At 37.0% G+C, this 19644-nt stretch overlaps 1 protein-coding gene across 1 annotated transcript in view; it reads right to left on the bottom strand.

Annotated features, from left to right (window-relative positions):
* Window positions 1-19644, bottom strand: part of LOC106084907 (uncharacterized) — a 146785-nt gene that overhangs the window by 66903 nt on the left and 60238 nt on the right. The window contains exons 3-4 of the mRNA XM_013248875.2: window positions 16714-17620; window positions 16299-16653 (exon numbers count right to left, since the gene is read on the bottom strand). Coding sequence (XP_013104329.2) covers window positions 16299-16653; window positions 16714-17620 — 1262 coding nt within the window. The remainder of the gene's footprint in view (window positions 1-16298; window positions 16654-16713; window positions 17621-19644) is intronic.

Here is a 19644-nt window from a genome sequence, read left to right as displayed (position 1 = left end):
ATGAATTTCTTTCAATACATGTGGTACCCATATTAAAATTGACGCTAAACAAACAAATGTAAACAAAATTTCGCGCACTTTTTTTCTAAAGCAAGCTAAAAGTAACAGCTGATAACTGACAGAAGAAAGAATGCAATTACAGAGTCACAAGCCGTTGAAAAAATTTGTCAACGTCGACTATATTACTACTATATTACCGACAATTACTTTTTGGGCAACCCAATACATTCTGGTTTTCATCTATTTTGGTTTGTTATTATTTGAAGTGATGAATGTATAATAGCGAATTCCAATTTAAAACAACATTTACATATACCAAATTGTAACACGATTAGATCTAAAATACAAACAAGACATGCAAAAAAATAAACTCTAAATGCAACAATTCCGTTTGGTAATTGAAAGGATGTTTGATGGTAGACATGAGCGGAAAGTTAGTGTGGATGTAAGAAAAATATTTGCATAAGTCATGGAATGTAGTAATATAAGGCAATAATATTAAAAGCTTAACATAAAATATATATTTTAGAAGAGAAAACGCGTTCAAATAATATGGAATGAGTTCAGCTCTTTTAAATGCCGCTAACAATTCAAAATTCTTTTTCCCAAAGTTCGTACTATCACGTATGCCCCTGAATATGCTTAGAAACAACGATGTTCTCTTTATATTACAGGCCATTTTTTGGAGCCAGCTATATACATTATTTCGCAATAGATGTCTTTTATTCCTAAGCCCTGTGCGAAATTTACCTTTTTCGTTCCTTTTTGATACTTTTTAGTAGCTAAATGCACAAATGTCCAAAAAATTATTAAGCCTCCCAATTATAGTGTATATATGTACGAAAATTCAGAGCTCTAGTTCAAAGAAAGTAACAAGAAAGTACCAGACCTACACTCGCGAAAGATCATGATTCTAGCTTCAGCTATTTGGGCTGGGCAGTGATCAGTCAGTCACGTGTCTCTTTTAAATATCGTGACTAGCATACACCCGGTCTGCTTCGCTACCCCCTTTAAGTAGCACCTCCGCTTTAATGTTGGATTTTCGTAAGCCCATGTAGTCACACAGTTTATAAAATTATGAAATCTTGTCTAGGTATGGAATTTCCTCAATATCGTACCGAATAGTGCAAAGAATAACAACACATTTTTCCACTTTGGTACTACTTTTTCCAAATGTTTTCAAAATTTTTAATTTTATTTACACCAGCACAACAAGAATATAAAATTCTAATAATTAAAGTACTATTAGTCCAACAATTTTACATAGTTTAGCCTTAAAATTAGGAATTTATGGCTATCAAATACGATACATCACAGGTTTTAAAAAATAAATTGATATCAGTTGGTAAATAATTTAAAAATAATTTTGAAGAATATATATAAGGTAATGAAAACAAAATAAGAGGAGACTTTCGTGGTTTTTGAGATTTGAATTTAAAGGAAAAAATGGTTAACAAAAATGTATTAAATAATTGAAAAGAAACAAGTAAGAGCGTGCTAAGTTCGGCCGGGCCGAAACTTATATACCCTCCACCATGGATCGCATTAGTCAAGTTCTATGCGCGGTATCTCTTCTTAGGCAAACAAAGAATATTGAATAAAACCTGTTGTGCATTTGGAGCTATATCAAGTTATAGTCCGATTCGGACTATACATGAATGCTGAAAATTGTAGAAGTCATTGTGTAATATTTCAGTTCATTCGGATAAGAATTGTGCCTTGTAGGGGCTCAAGAAGCAAACTCTGGAGATAGGTTTATATGGGAGCTATATCAAGCTATCGATCGATTCAGACCATATTAGACACATATGTTGAAGGTCATGACAGAAGCCGTTGTACAAAATTTCTTCCAAATCGGATGAGAATTTGCGCCCTCTAGAGGCTCAAAAATCAAGAACCCAGATCGGTTTATAGGGCAGCTATATCAGGTTATGTACCAATTCGCGCCATACTTAACACAGTTGTTGGAAGTGAAACCAAAACACTACGTGCAAAATTTCAGTCAAATCGGACGAGAATTGCGCCTTCTAGAGGCTCAAGAAGTCAAAACCCAAGATCGGTTTATATGGCAGCTATATCAAAACATGGACCGATTTGGCCCATTTACAATCCCAACCGACTTACACTAATAAAAAGTATTTGAGCAAAATTTCGAGCGGCTAGCTTTACTACTTCGAAAGTTAGCGTGCTTTCGACAGACAGACGGGCGGACATGGCTATGTCGACTTAAAATGACGATCAAGAATATATATACTTTATGGAGTCTTAGACGCATATTTCGAGGAGTTACAAACAGAATGACGAAATTAGTATACCCCCATCCTATGGTGGAGGGTATAATACATTTTTTAACAGACTAAGCTGGCCCGAAAAAATAAGGTGGTATATAAGAATAAAATGAATAAATAAATTAGCCCTAACATTCATCAACTCCATCCAGTGAAATGTTTCCAACGCTTGGTTTCAAATATTTCGGACTTAGTGAAAAGGTTACCCGCCCACTGCAGTAAGTACCAAGTGGAGACCCTTGCACCTAAAGAAGTGGTGGAATGGCCAAGATATAATGTCATAACGATGAATGGCGTAAATATCTTCTCACGCAGCCATTAAATCCCTAGAAAACGTATCTCTGAACACAAAAACCGCCATCGACTGTCGCCAATCTCTCAACGAGATGGCTGAACAGTTCAAAATTCATCAATTCTGGGTGCCGGGCCACAGAGATATCGCAGGGAATTGTACGAGCTTGCGATACTAGGAACTACCTTACATATTACAGGGAAACTGGAATCTGTGGGTATGCCTCTAGCGACATGTAATTATAGATGGTCACAAAGAGGGGGATGTGAGCATTCCAACACAATGTGGCCTAATCTAGACTTGAAAAGGTCTACCGCTTTGCTGTCACTGGTTAGAACAGACGTTTCAGTTATTGTTACTTGTTACGAAATAAAAAGAGAAAGAAATAAGCAATTTTTGTAGGTATTAAAGTACAATAGTACAATAAGCCGTAAGGCTTCGAGGCAATAGTAAATAAGATGAATTTTGATTATAAAATTAAGATGAATGGTTATTATGAAATTGTTTTCATTAAAGTAAAATATGGAATTGTAAAAAAAGACTACCCGAAATTTACAAAATTTAGAATAGTGAGTAGTTTTGTTCCCCTCAACATCCTTACCGGATAAAGAATAGTATACCGGGAAAAAATTTCTTGTGTTCCTATATGTTAATAAAATTTGGATTTGATGGGTATCCCAAGTTCGCCGCGTTCGAACTTAATGCGTTTGTACTTATTTCTTATTGCATCACAGAAATTTTAAAGATGAACAAATTTATTGTGAAAAATTTTGCTCTGAAAAGTGTAATGCAGAAAAATGCCGTATGTGAACAAATAGAATGGATAAATGCCAAACGCAACAAATTGGAGGAATATGAAAATATTATTTATATTATCTTGTTTCATAATTTTGTTAGCCATATATAGATTATATTGACTTTGGCACTGAAGATGGAAGATAACACATACGGATCTAGATTTCGTGGTATTCCAGATAAAATGCTAAGATTGGTATTTATTACGAATCAATTTAAATATATATGTATATAATTTATATTACAGACGGTGTCGTCGACAAAGAAAGCCCAAATGGAATCGACAATGTTTCTTTTTTTTTTTGAAGCCTAGGACCATTAAGAAATGATATTAAAATTTTTTTTCGAAAATTTTCATGTTTTATACGCAATTTAATACAATGAAATAAAAAATTTGTTATTAATGAGAAAAATATAAATTATTTAAAAAAAACGTTATTAATGGTTTATTGATTTAATAGCCACTTTAAATGGATTTTTAAATCAATCATAAATTGTAAATCAATAATACAAATTCCCTAATAGGTGCGATTTCAGCAAATTGTTTTAATTGAATGTACAAATTTCGGAATTGAACACAGTTTTTCATTTTTCTGTGAACCAACCCTCTCGCCAGATTTATTGAGCTCAAATTTCAAAGTGATATCTCTAACTGTTCCCACACCTCACATTTTTAAAAGTTTTTTCGATTTTCTACCACTGTGCGACATTTGCGAGTTACACCGAAGTACGAAAAAAAACACTGGTTGCATTTGTGCAAGAGGGTAAGTGACCTCAAACACAACAAGTACTGAAAAGAGACTCCTACACTGATATAGAGCACTCAGCAATTGATTAACGTCGTCCCAAGCCAAAGACATGATGTGTAACACTATTAAAAAATGTGTTCGGATTTCTTCTACTAGCCGAATCACAATAAGCAAGCCGCAGCAAATGTCGGGAACAAGATAAATATTTGCCAAGAGCGACCTAACCCGCAGCGGTGTAACCGACTGAATATCCATGGCCAACAACAGAGTCGATATGGTTAGCCCAAGCCCACGATTTTAGCATGAGGAACAATTGTCAATCTAGCGTCGTTAATGACAATACCGACATCACATGAAAAACGAGACAATATGTTTTTGACAACAATACACTTTGACCTAACGGGATTAAGATTCTGGGCTTTCGCCCACGTGTTGGCCCTTGTCAGATCATGATTAAGCAGACGCATGTTCTCAGCAACCTCACCTCTTGGACTGCCAATATGTATCTGTACATCGTCAGCGTATATATGAATTTCAAAATAAGGAAAATAAAGAAGAAGAGACACTTGTAATTGACGGACTGAGTGGGGTACGCCAGGAAGGACAAAATAAAACGAACGGAAGTAGAAGAGAAATTGTAAAGATGGCCCATCTTAGCACACAGCAAAAAATGATCCACCGTGTCAAATGCTTTAAAATGGTCATGAAGAACAAGAAAATTAATCTTGTCATTCTCCAAAGAGTTGACAAAAATTACATTTGCAAATACAACAATTTCTCAAGGACTTTCGACTATATTCCGATATTCTATATTCCTTTGATTTCGTAGTGAGTGGGATGATCTTGGCATGCTTCCACGATGATAGAAAATAGCTTGTGGTCATAATCTTATTGAAAGCATAGGTTATATGAGGGATAATAAGCGGGAGCAGATCCAACAGCTAAAGATTTCACAGTCGCGTCGCACTCAAGGACATCGACGGGATCAACACAGCGGAAGCTAAAGCTAGCTTCATCATCGAGAGAAGGGGACACATTGAAGCAGTAGAAATTGGGATCAACTGGGATCTATGAGACATTAACAACGGCATTATTCAGCATATTGCCGTCCATGCATATATTAGTATCTTTCCCAATTACTATGTCTTGAAAAATATGGTCTGTAATAATAATCTTAGCTGTCTTAATCAACTGATTGACGTGGTCCCTTGTGAAAGGTATCATGCAACGCAGGCGTCCTAAAACGTTTCCACCTCGTTTCCTCGAGTGAATGGCCGAGCGAATATTCTGGGAGAACCACGGTTTTGTTCTCGAAGAGAGTTCTCTAATCTTGTCTCTATACGAATAAGTCTCCTTAGTCTTAGTGGGGTCAAATCCATTACATAAAAAGATGCATTTGAAATGTATTTGGTTCGAAAAACATGAGGCTGACAATTGACAGTGACCCAAAGAGAACATTAATTCGTCAAGCCCGTGTCCAGTAAGACATTAAAGTTGATGTCTCCAGCAATCCTCAATCGGTAAAGAAAATAAAGGCGTACCTAAATCGCTAGCTCAATCGGCGAAGAAAATACCTATAGTATATAAATGTATGATTTGATACCTAAATCTACAAATTTCAAAAAATCATCTATTCACACGATATACACCGCATGGTGTAATTGTACCACAATTTTTAGAGCTCCAGCTCAATCCGTTGAAAAGTACCTAAATATACGGAATTTGTAAAACCTGTTCTACTTGGTAAATAAATGTTGTATAAGTATACCAATTTTAAGAGTACAGCTCTAAAATTTGGGAGTAAAAACTTTACCATTTTGTACGTAGATCTCCGAGTTAAGGGCGTGGTCGACGAAAGCGAATGTAACACTGTGAACATCGAAACGGCCGGTAGGACGGCGAAAATCCTATGGGTCCCGGACGTGAGAAGACGAGGCTATTGCTGAAAGGAAGTAAAAATGAGGTCAGTATAGCTTTCGGTATCATAATGGGCTCATTTATGCAAAATCGGTGCTGCAAGTGATAGCATGTATAGGGCAAGCGGGGAAGATGAGGATACGTTGCGAAACGTTAGTTGAAATATAAATTAATGGAGAAAACAATTAGTACACAATAAAAAACATGTTTTGGTATGGTAACAAAAACATTTGAATGCTGTGAGATTCCGCTCGCGGAACAATTAATAATTTCAGCGACTATTCCGAAAGCAGAATAGAATAACCCTTAGGTGGGGACACAATACCAGACATGAACCAACTTAGCGGCGAGGTATGGAAAATAATTAGCGATTTTGTATCTAGCACGGAATTCCTAACATAGATTTTCTTTCTCGAGGTTACTTTGTAGTATTTAGAGCGCACAACAAGCCGATTGCCAGCTTAAGTGTGTAGGTGTTTTTCCTTTTAAGTAGTAAAACACTTTTTGTATATAATTTTTACTTAACATACGTAACATTTTGAATTGTTTGTCAAATATTTATTTCACAGAAAACTTAGATATACATTTTCTTCTTTTCGTTCTGGAATTGTTAACTAATAAACAACAAAAACCGACTTTCGGATTAATCAATTTATTTCTGGAAAATTGCTGCGTAAACAGCTGTCGGATCAAACATTTACGTTGCATCCCATAACTGGCGATCCTGCCAGGAGCTATTATTGAATTTTTTTGGAAAAGAGGCAAATTATATATTCGGATAAACGATTGCAGCTTTTTCATCAGTTTTTCTCTGTGGAACAACAGTGAGCAGACTGAGTTTCTGCTAATTTGGTATACCAGCTCTGTGTAGCAATTGGATTTTGGATAATTCGTTGCCAATTCAATTTATTTATTCAATTTAACAATTCAATTTATCAAAATACCATTGGGAATTAGCATTGGAAAATAGCAAAAATTTGGAACCTTCTCTAAAATCTAAAATTACGGCAGATTAAGCACTAAGAGACGCCAACAAAGAAATATAGTATCCTCATTTGGAAGCGGTCGTGAGTTATATAATTAAATTATCTTGTATAATTATCTATATTCATTCAATTAGGTTAAGATATTTTAAGCAAACACCAATTAACATACCACCAAACAAATTTATATAAATACATTTACTGTAAGCTCTTCCATCAGTATGAATCCTTCTAATGTCGCAATTAATAATGAGTCTAGCACTCAAAATGGGCAGCCATGTCCTCAGCAAAGCATAGCTTCAGCCAGTCTTGAAATAGCTGCGGCCACGGTGAAACTACCTGAATTTTGGACAAGTTGTCCCGAGGCATGGTTTATCCACGCAGAGATGCAATTCGCAACTAAAGGGATTACACCATCGAATACGAAATACGAGTACATTGTCACAGCGTTGCCTCAGGAGGTTATTATGTCTGTCTTAGATTTTATTCAAAATCCGCCTTCTAGTGATAGGTACGGAGGAATTAAGCGTATTTTGATAGAGCGTCATACTATTAGTGAGAACAAAAGGCTGGACAAAATTTTGTCCAACACGGAAATTGGTGACCGCAAACCTTCAGAGTTTTTTAGATCCTTATCACTTCTTGCTGGGACAAACTTTAGTACTGATATTTTGACAAAACTTTGGATTAGAAAGTTACCAAAAATATTAAGCGTCGCTCTGACTGCGTCCAATTTAACAGATCAGGACCAGTTAATGCATTTAGCAGACAGTCTATGGGATGTGTTGCAGGAAGACAACGAAATTGCAGTTGTTAAAGGGCCAACTGCGTCAGATTCAACAAAAGATAATTTGGGGAAAATTGTTAGCACTTTAGCTCAAGCCACGAATAATTTATGCGAAGGATTTAAAAGTCTATCTCTGGAAGTTAACGCAATGAGAAGAGATTGGGAGGAGTCTAGGCGGCAATCTCGTAGTTTCGGATTTAACCGAGCAAGGTCTCGTTCCAGGAGCAGAGGATGGCTTTGCAAATTCCACTATAGGTTCGGGGAAAATGCACGGAAATGTGAACAGCCATGTCACTTCGAATCTCGACAGAACCAAACAAACCAATAAATCCCATTGTTGAGGCGACAGACAATGGGCGGTCAGATTTAGTAACTCGTCGCCTTTTTATTTATGATAAGTCTAATAAATTAAATTTTTTAATAGATAGTGGTGCAGATATCTCTGTTTTACCTGTTTCGGCGTTTGGTTCATCTAAACGAGCATCAGATATTGTTTTGTCAGCGGCCAACGGTTCGAATATAGCTACGTTTGGTAGGAAAATTCTTCATGTAAATTTAGGACTCCGACGAGAATTTCCCTTTGTCTTTACAATTGCTAAAATTGAGAAGCCGATTATAGGCGCAGATTTTGTGATGTGAAGAACGGGGCTTTATTAGATCCACTTACTAGCTTATCAACAAAGACGGTTGGCCAATTGTGCAATATTTCTCTACCCAAGGTATTTGCAGTGGAAGATAAATACACCACCCTTCTCGAAAAGTATCCGTTACTGATATCAGAATCCGACTATTCAAAACCTGTAACACACTCAACGGTACAAAGACTGACAACAAATGGTTCCTTGCCATTTTCAAAACCTAGACGATTAGATCCTTTGAAATACAAGATCGCGAAAAAAGAATTTGAGTTTTTAGTTAAATCTGGGATATGTCGACCATCAAATTCAAGTGTAGCTTCACCTCTTCATCTAGTCCCGAAAAAGGAACCGAATGATTGGCGTCCATGTGGAGATTTCAGAAGACTTAACGTCGTGTTCCTGACAGATATCCATTACCACATTTGCACGATTTCAATATTAATTTGAGAGGTAAGACGATTTTTTCAAAACTCGATTTAGTTCGAGCCTATCATCAGATTCCAATGGCGGAAGAAGACGTACATAAAACTGCAATCACTACTCCTTTCGGTATGTTCGAATTTTTGCGAATGCCATTTGGGCTCAGAAATTCCTCGCAGACATTTCAAAGATTTATAAACGAAGTTCTCAGAGAATTTGATTTTGTTTTCGTTTATGTGGACGACGTATTGATTGCAAGTGGATCAGAGGAGGAACATTTAATTCATTTAAAGAAAGTTTTTAAGCGGCTAGTTGAATATGGTCTGAATATTAAGCCGGGAAAGTGTTCATTTGGGGTATCCGAATTAGATTTTCTAGGCCATAATGTTTCGAAAGCAGGAATAAAACCAGCTGAGTCAAAAGTTTCAGCGATTCGAGAGTTTGAACGACCCACGTCTCTCAAACTGTAGCAGAAATTTATGGGCATGGTGAATTACTACCGTAGATATATTCCGAGGTTGGCAGAGCTCGCAAGTCCTCTTCAAGAAGTGATAACGAAATCTCAACGGTGTAAAAAGAATTCAATAGATTGGGAGGAAACTGCTGAGTTAGCTTTTGATAGAATAAAAATCTGTTTTGCGACAAACGTTCTATTAAATCATTTTGTCGAGGATGCTCCCATAACGTTGACGGTAGACGCATCAGGCAGTGCAGTAGGCGGAGTTTTACATCAGATTATTGAAAATAGAGCGGAACCATTAGCATTCTTTTCTAAGAGATTAACAAAATCTGAAGTCAAATACAGCGCTTTTGATCGGGAGCTTTTGGCTATTTATTTAAATATTAAACATTTCAGGTATTTTTTAGAAGGCAGGCAATTTATAGTTTACACTGACCATAAACCACTTATTTTTGCATTGGATTCTAAGGCCGAAAGAAGTCCAAGACAGACAAGACATTTAGAATACATCGCACAATTTACAAGTGATATTCGGTATGTAAAAGGGGAATCGAATGTCGTTGCCGACACCTTATCGAGGTGCTACGAATTCGATGCAATAGAAAATTCAGATCTTAACTTGAAACGTTTTTGTATAGAACAAGGACGAGACGAGGAACTTAAAGAGCTAATTCAGGACAAGGATAAACATTTAAATTTAAGATTGTGTAAAATATTAGTTTTAAATGTGGAATTGTGGTGCGAAATTTCTATCGATAACCCCAGACCCTATGTCCCCATCAATATGCGGGAAGAAGTGTTTAGGAAATTACATTCTATTTCTCATCCCGGAACTAGAACCACAGGTAAATTGATTTCACGTCGTTATTTCTGGCCAAACATGTCTAAGGAAATAAACACGTGGACTAAGACGTGCCTTTCCTGTCAGAGATCAAAAGTTAATCGCCACACCAAATCTCCTGTCGAGAAAATTGACATTCCTAAGGGTAGATTTGAGCACATTCATATGGATCTTGTGGGCCCGTTACCGCCTTCACGTGGACATCAATATATTCTTACAATCATAGACAGGCATTCTAGGTGGCCAGAGGCATATCCTATTAAGGATATATCTGCTATGACTGTGGCTAAATGTTTTGTGTCGAACTACGTGAGCCGTTTTGGGGTGCCTGTACAAATAACATGTGACCAAGGGGCACAGTTTACATCACGACTTTTCTCTGAATTAACACATTTATTAGGATGTCATAAGATATCCACGACAGCGTATCACCCTCAAGGCAATGGCATGATTGAAAGGTTTCATCGACAGTTGAAAGCCTCGATCTTGCCAAGTGGTCAAAAAGAGAATTGGTATGACATTCTTCCGATAGTATTGCTAGGGTTACGATCAGTGGTCAAGGAGGATATAGGTGCATCCCCTGCGGAAATGGTTTATGGACAGACATTACGACTGCCTGGAGAGATAATAGTACCAAGTTTAAATGAAACATCCTTCGACTTTGTTAACAAAATAAGGGAATACTTCAAAAGGGTAAATTCCAGCTTATCTCATCACAAGAAGGCGGATGAAGATGTGTACGTTCCGGCTGATCTCGGTAGTTGCGAATATGTGTTTGTGCGTGTGGAACATAAACGTTCGTTGCAGTACCCGTACGAAGGTCCTTATCGCGTCGTGGAAAGAGATAAAAAGTTTTTCAAAATTGATTTTAATGGCAACATTCGTACAGTATCGATTGATAGGCTAAAGCCCGCTTTTATTGAGGGTCGTGGTTCAGGAGCAAGCGGTGAGGACACGGCAAAGAAAAAGCGCGTCACATTTAATTTACTTGGCATAAATTCTCCTAGAGGGGGAGTATTGTAGGTGTTTTTCCTTTTAAGTAGTAAAACACTTTTTGTATATAATTTTTACTTAACATACGTAACATTTTGAATTGTTTGTCAAATATTTATTTCACAGAAAACTTAGATATACATTTTCTTCTTTTCGTTCTGGAATTGTTAACTAATAAACAACAAAAACCGACTTTCGGATTAATCAATTTATTTCTGGAAAATTGCTGCGTAAACAGCTGCCGGATCAAACATTTACGTTGCATCCCATAAGTGTATACCCATAGTGGCATGGAGCGGATTAATATCCGTAACCTCTTTCAACCTAACCTTTTCAACTTTACCTTGCATGTTTTAGTACCCTTATATTCGAATTAAAAAAAAAAATATATATTTTAACCGCATGATATATACTGCCGAAGTGTACCTGTATCCCAAATTTCCGAGCTATAGCACAGTCTGTAAGGAAAGTACCAGTTTGTACGTTTTAATACCTAAATGTACTAAAATCAAAAAAATCTCCCGGTCGACCAATATTTATTGTTTAGGTGTACCTGTATCCTAAATTATAGAGTTCTAACTTAATCCGTATAAAATTTACCATTTTGTACATGAATGTACTAATTTCAAAAAAAATATTTTTGTCGCCGTTATATACTGTCAAGACGTAACTTTGTCCCAGTTTTAAGAGCTGGACCTCAATTTGTAAAGAAAGTACAATTTTGTACATTTTAGTACCCTCATGTACGAATTTCTCGTCGTCTGGTGTATACTACCAAAGTGTATGTATCTACATCTCAAATTTCGGAGCTCTAGCTGTAAAGAAAGTATTAAATATTAACCCATCTTTGACACATAAATAAACAAATATATAACTACGATTGGAAAGTGAATTACAAGTATAACATTACTCTCTTAGTTTGACTAAAGAATATATATTGCTCTTTTCAATATATTTTTTTTTTTTGACAAAAAAAACTATATTCAACTGTTTAATAAAATAAAACAAAATTAAACCATCCATCAAAGCAGAAAAAGGCATTTTCAATGTTTAGATTAACTAATATTACCCAGAAATAGCAGCAGCCTTATTTTCAAACCGAAATCGTTTATTCGATTTAAGCGAAATTAATTTTGCTTGCTCTCTGATAGTAACCTAAAAACAAAATTTTCCAATTTTCGGATGGATTAAATGACCCAAACCGCTCCGAGCGATCTCATAGATCAACAAAGATCATATATGATTCATACACTCAAAAAATTTTGAGCCTCAACACCAATTAAACTGAACTAAATTTAGGAAATATTGAATTTCCTATGGCCCTAAAGAATAATATGCTCGATGCGAGTTCAACAATTTGTTTATAGATACGAAATTGTTTATACATCGGATTAGTCCACTTTCAACTTCCCAAAGGTAAAATATGAACTAAAGATACAATAATTGAAAATTGCTTTTTCCGAACACTCCGGAGCATCCAATTGGACACATCTAAATTACTCAACCCATTTATTTTCGCCTGTCTCCCATCCCGACACTATCAATTGCTCGGCTATTGTGAAGAATATAAATTTAATATAAACCATTGCAATTATAAAATAAAAAAACTTTACCTTTTGTCCCAGCCGAGTATTGAACCAAGAACCTCCTGTTTACAAAGAAGACGCTCTGATCATTCAGTTACATCAATATTGTTTGAGTCTTTGACTCTTATCCCATTTCAATATTTAGGTTAGGTTAGGTTAGTTTGAAAAGAGGGTGCAGATATTAATCCGCCCCATGCCACTATGGACATACACCAAAGCCAGTAATCGGTTGGTTGTGCGCTCTAAAAACGATAATATAAAGTAACCTCTAAAAAGAAAATTTTAAATTAGGAATTCCGTGCTACTTACAAAATCCTTAATTGTTTTCAATGCCACTCCCCTAAGTGTGTTAGACGCGAAAGACGGACAATGACAAAGGAAATGCTCCAACGTCTCATTATCTTCCCCGCATGCCCTACACATGGAATCACTTGCCCCACCGATTTTACATAAGTGAGCTCGTGTCCTATGTGCCCCGTTATGATACCAATAGCTATACTGACCTCCTTCTTGCTTCCTTTCAGTAATACGATCTGAATTCCCCATAAGATTTTCGCCATCTTTCCGACTGTTTCGCTGTTCCACAATGCATGCATGCGCATTCGTCGCCCACTCCCTTAACTCGGACTGCGTCGACCCGAAAGGCTTCGCGTTAACCAAGTTTATTGACGGCAGTCCTCTGGCCTTCACCGTCAAATCGTCTGCCCTTTCATTTCCCCTTAGTCCGTTAAGGCCCGGCACTCAAACGCTGCGAATTTTGCCATCCTCACAGAAGTCGTTAATCTCCTACTTACACTGCAAGACTGTTCGTGACCTTACCGTCCTGGTTGTTATTGCCCTTATGGAAATTTTACTGTCGGAAAAAATGTTTACACTCGACGTCCTCGCGTTAGCACCACACCACTTCACGGATTCCGTGATCGCCCGGATCTCTGCCTGCAGGACCGTATTATGGTCAGGCAGCCTAAAAGAGATATCAGTCCCTGGGTTCTCAATGTAAGCTTAGATCCATCCGTGTAACATGATCTTTCAGATGGCAATACTAGGGTTCCATCAATCCAAGACTGTGCCGATGGCAGCAGTACGTCGCACTTGACTTCAAGGTTCATCTCAGGTATTCGATCGGAAACCTCTCCACTTCCTTCCAGGTTTCCTATCGTCGCCTCGATTATACCACGATGGTATGAGCTTTCCCGTCCTCAATCCATTCAGTCTTCTCTGAGTTAACATTGAGACTTCTGGGTCTAGCCGAGTCATATGCCATATGCAAGACCCTTTCGGCCCTTCTGCATAGCTCGTTCGGATCCTTACACCTTAGAAGTATTATAACATCGTCTGCGTAGCAAACGGGTTCAAATCCCCCCTCCTTCACCATCCGTAATAGGTCATTTATGGTGGTAACCCATAGGAGAGGCGATAAAATGCCCCCCTGATTTCAATATTTCAATATTTACTAACAACACAAAAGCAAAACATTTTCTCACTGCTTTTCATCAAAGAAGACCATGCTTATTTTGTTCAACTTTGTTATTTTCTATTTATAGACACAATGTCTCACAATTAGAAGTGTATTTATAAATTTCAGAAAAGGCATTGTCGACGATGATATGCTTTTGCAAATATTTAGTAAAATTCTCGCTTCTTTCAATAATTAACTCCACCTGGATTGTAAGCTTTTTTTTTATCTATAATCTCGAGTAGTTAGTTTAATTCGTACAACGTTTATTTTCTCACTCTTTAGACATTTTTAACTAATCATGGATAAATACCTTGGAGTAACGAGTATTTATATTTAACTCTTATTTACGATAAGCATTTCTCTGAGTGTACGTACAAAGCCATTTGGAAGTCACATACTGTTAGTCAAGCGACATACATTATCTGTCGAATATAAACATTAAAAGGAAAATTTTGTTCCGTGTATTGTAAAAGTAAGCGCAGCGAAGCGAGTCAGTTTCAGCTTGTTAACAAATAATAGCTGTGTTTTACATTATTTCGTATAAAAATGCCATCTATCCAGAACAAGGAAGTTCTGGATAAATTACCAGTGCAGTCTTATGTATTGGGTTGCCCAAAAAGTAATTGTCGGTAATATAGTAGTAATATAGTCGGCGTTGATAAATTTTTTCAACGGCTTGTGACTCTGTAATTGCATTCTTTCTTCTGTCAGTTATCAGCTGTTACTTTTAGCTTGCTTTAGAAAAAAAGTGCGCGAAATTTTGTTTACATTTGTTTGTGTGGCGTCAATTTTAATATGGGTGCCACATGTATTGAAAGAAATTCATTTAACAAACCGAATCAACGCTTGTGATATGCACCTTAAACGCAATAAATTCGATCCGTTTTTAAAACGGATCATAACTGGAGATGAAAAATGGATTGTTTACAACAACGTTAGTCGAAAACGATCATGGTCCAAGCATGGTGAACCAGCTCAAACCACTTCAAAGGCTGATATCCACCAAAAGAAGGTTATGCTGTCTGTTTGGTGGGATTGGAAGGGTATGGTATATTTTGAGCTGCTTCCAAGGAACCAAACGATTAATTCGGATGTTTACTGTCAACAATTGGACAAATTGAATACAGTCATCAAGGAGAAGCGACCAGAATTGGTCAATCGTAAAGGTGTCATATTCCACCAGGACAACGCTAGACCGCACACATCTTTGGTCACTCGCCAAATCTGAGTGAGCTTGGCTGGGAACTTTTGATGCATTCACCATATAGCCCTGACCTTGCACCATCAGACTACCATTTATTTCGATCTTTGCAGAACTCCTTAAATGGTAAAACTTTCGGCAATGATGAGGCTATAAAATCGCACTCGGTTCAGTTTTTTGCAGATAAAGGCCAGAAGTTCTATGAGCGTGGAATACTATATTTGCCAGGAAGATGGCAAAAGGTTATCGAACAAAATGGCAATTATATATTTGATTAAAGTTCATTCTAAGTTTTATTAAAAATGCATTTAATTTTTTTTTTAAAAATCCGCAATTACTTTTTGGGCAACCCAATAGAACATCTGGTTAATGGCGTTACCACGTCATGGCAAACAAACAGACTTGCACTGAAAAATTTTGTTGCTTTTTATTTTTGCTCTTCACGGCTTGTCTATCCAGTACTAAAATAAAACACAGCAAATATCACATACGATTGCCAACATAATTTGGCGAACCATTGGTTTGGTCGTTAGCCCTGTGGTAAATGCCAACCAAAAACACACACATGTATGAAACAAAGAGAACTATGAAAATATAAACAAACAGATAAGCAAAAACTAAGAAGCCATGAAATTTTGAACAAATATTTCTTTTTGATGTAGGTCGTTGGCCTTATTGGTTCAGATTTATATAAAGTGATACTTCCTATCCTATCCTAGGTTATACATTGGTATATAAAACTTTTCAATAAAAAGTTTAAAAATTTAAAAAAAAACACGCACACACACACAAATAACATATATGTTGTTTTTTTTCATACACTCCTTAGAACATACATATGTACATACATAGATTGTATTTTAGAATTGTATAAGGTTTCTAGTCTTACCTGGTAACTCAAGAAAATTAGAGGTTCTCCTTTGACGACCCCGATTAGAAGCTTGAAATGCTAATGGACCTATATCATCATTTGATACCAAGGATGCATTTGAACAGGCACTCTTCATGGATTCACGAGAGCTACGGCGACTAGCTAAATACGCCAGTCCACCCTTGGAACTTCCTCGCCTGCGTGGTTTAATGTTGTTGCCAGCACTTGGAGTTGAAGGTTCGCCACCTATTTTAGTCTTGTTTTTATCTTCTTCGGTTTCTTTGGTTAAATCGCTCGTTGATTTTCTATAGCGTAGGGAAACTATGCTGTCGGAGCAGGTACGATCCAATGTGGAGTGTGAACTATGGAGAACCTATTGTTAAATTGAAATCATTACACATGACTTCATTATATTCATTATTGAGACCTTTACCTGATAGCCTGGATTAGATGTTATGTTTATGGCGTGCCTTCGTTTACGAACAACGGGCTCCTGCTCAACTAGCGGACTAACATCTTGCGTTTGATCCGATGAGGTTTGCCTAGTAGAAGTATCAGAATAGCTAAATGATGTTGTTGTAGTGGCCACTGTACTAGATTCCGATTCCACGGACAATTGGGTACATTCTGTGATGCAAGAATCTCTTTTGGCATAATAACTTTGTGGACCTAACCCTTGATAGCCGCCTATGTTCGAAGACACTGTCATGTCCCATTCCTCTTTTCGAATCGAAACATTTTTGGTATCAAACCGGGGTAAATTTTCCGAGGGGCTTGATCGTACTAACTTACTTGAATTTTTGCGATTAGGCTCATATATATTAGGGGACAATGGTGATGCAGGGTGGCGATTATCGAAAAAGCATCCATCTACGTCGTCACTTACGTCAGGTGATACAGGTTCATAGTACTCAAATTTTCTACTCGGCGATTCGGCAACAGGACTTATGGCTTCAAAAACAAATGTACACGGCTTATGTGGACTTCGCCTGGGAGATACTTGCCTTTGAGCATCACTGTAAAATATTGAAGACGTCGAGTCCACTGAACTTTCATTAGAGTAGACACTCTTCGGTGACCTAGAGCCGCCAGAGGACGGCGTATGGTAATACGATGACTGATCGTCATCACTGTTAGCAAAAGTGGTTGTGATTTTTGGGCTGCGAGGTGGGTTGTCTCGGCTGTTCGATCTACTCGATCTACTATTGAGAGCTGAGGATGTTACAGAAGCGTCTGAATAAATGCTTTGGCAACTATAATTACTGCGAATGGATGGACTCCGCTGGCTTGGAACAGATGATGATTCATAGGGATTGCTGCCAACTTGAGCTTGAAAAGTTCTTAGAATAAGTAAAAATTTATATTTTAAAATTAGTTAATATATACATATACTCGTAATCATCATCAGGTACACAACCTGAAAAAGTTAAAATATACAAAAAAGTATTAAATTATTTCGCCTTTAATTTAAAGTGAAAATTCAATTTCGTTTATGCCTTAAAAGGAGACGGCAAAAAAATATGTAAATTTATATTTTTATGGGTTGCTGGAAAATAATTTAGAAACGGCGGAGCACAATTTGAAAAACGGGAATAAAATTGTATATATTTTTGAACATTTGTTTTCTTATTTTTTCCCAAATATATTTATTTTAATTTGATTTGTCGTACACAACAAGATATAGAAATATTTATACTCGTAAGTTACAGTGCAGAATTACAATTATTGGAAACATCTCATACTTAAGCTAGCGAAACTTTTACAAATTAAAGATAGAATTAATTAGAACAAGTAAGTTCGGCCGGGCCGAATCTTATATACCCTCCACCATTAATCGCATTTGTCGATCCGCGGTATCTCTTTTTAGACAAACATAGAATATTGAATAAGGTTATGAGAGAAGCCGTTGTACAAAATTTCACCAAATCGGATGAGAATTGCTCCCGCTAGAGGTTCAAGAAGTCAGGATCCCAGATCGGTTTATATGGCAGCTATATCAGGCTCTATACCAATTTACGCCATACTTAGCACAGTTATTTGAAGTTACATAACAAAATACCTTATGCAAAATTTCAGGCAAATCGGATGAGAATTGCGCGCTATATTGGCTCAAGAAGTCAAGATCCAAGATCGGTTTACATGGCAGCTATATCAAAACATGGACCGATTAAAACCATATTTAGCGTAATTGTTGGAAGTGTTACCAAAACACTACGTGCAAAATTTCAATATAATCGGATAAGAATTGCGCCCTCTAGAGGCTCAAGAAGTCAAGACCCAAGATCGGTTTATATGGCAGCTATATCAAAACATGGACCTATTTGGCCCATTTACAATACCAACTAAGCGGCTAGCTTTCGACAGACGGACGGACAGACGGACGGACATGGCTAGATCGACTTAAAATGACATGACGATCAAGAATATATATATATTTATTGGGTCTCTGATGAATATTTCGAGGTGTTACAAACGGAATGACTAGATTAGTGTGTCCTCCATTCTATGGTGGTGGGTACAATAAAAGTTTGTCATTGCTGAATATGGACTTTTTGCTAATTTGGAAAACGTTGTTGTACTACGTTTTGCCAAGTTTGGTCACTAAATGCTCTTGAAGTGGTTCTAGGAATGAAAATCGGGAGATATACATATATGACAGCTATAACTAAATCTGAAGCGATTTCTATGAAATTCACCATTCACCAGTAATATTAGAAGTCAGAAGAAAATCCTTTCTGCCTAATTTCGAGAAAATCGGATAACAAATGAGCACTCTATTGCAATATTTCTCAAAATCGGACGAACATATATATATATGTATATGTAGTAGAGCCATATCAAAAATCTGGAGCGATTTCTATGAAATTCACCAGTAATATAGAGAGTCATAAGAAAATCTTCCTACCAAATTTGAAGTGAATCGGTTTACAAATGACCACTTTATTGCATTTTTACTGCAAAGCGGACGAATATAAATATGGGAGCCACATCCGAATCTGAACCGATTTCAATAGACTTCGTCTTTAGGCCGAAAAACAGGCACGTACCAAATTTGAAGACGACCGGATGAAAATTGCGACTTGTACTTTGTACACAAAATAACATGGACAGTAGGACAGACAGACATACTGCTGGGACGTCGTGATTTCTGCGGCAACTGCTATTACCAGGAAGTTTACGTAAAGAACCACATTACATCGGCCCAAAGGAGGATCAATGAGTTTGCTTGCAAAGAGTGTCCAGAACCCTTGCCCTCAAGGAAAGAATTCGGTTACATGCAAGTCCACGCACGCAGTACAGTCCACAATGATATTTTAATGCCTTTTGCATTTACAGTTTTTTCAGATATGCCTGAAATTTTGCT

This window comes from Stomoxys calcitrans, chromosome 5 (genome assembly GCF_963082655.1).
Source record: "Stomoxys calcitrans chromosome 5, idStoCalc2.1, whole genome shotgun sequence".
Taxonomy (NCBI): domain Eukaryota; kingdom Metazoa; phylum Arthropoda; class Insecta; order Diptera; family Muscidae; genus Stomoxys; species Stomoxys calcitrans.
This window is presented reverse-complemented; position numbering and strand designations above follow the sequence as displayed.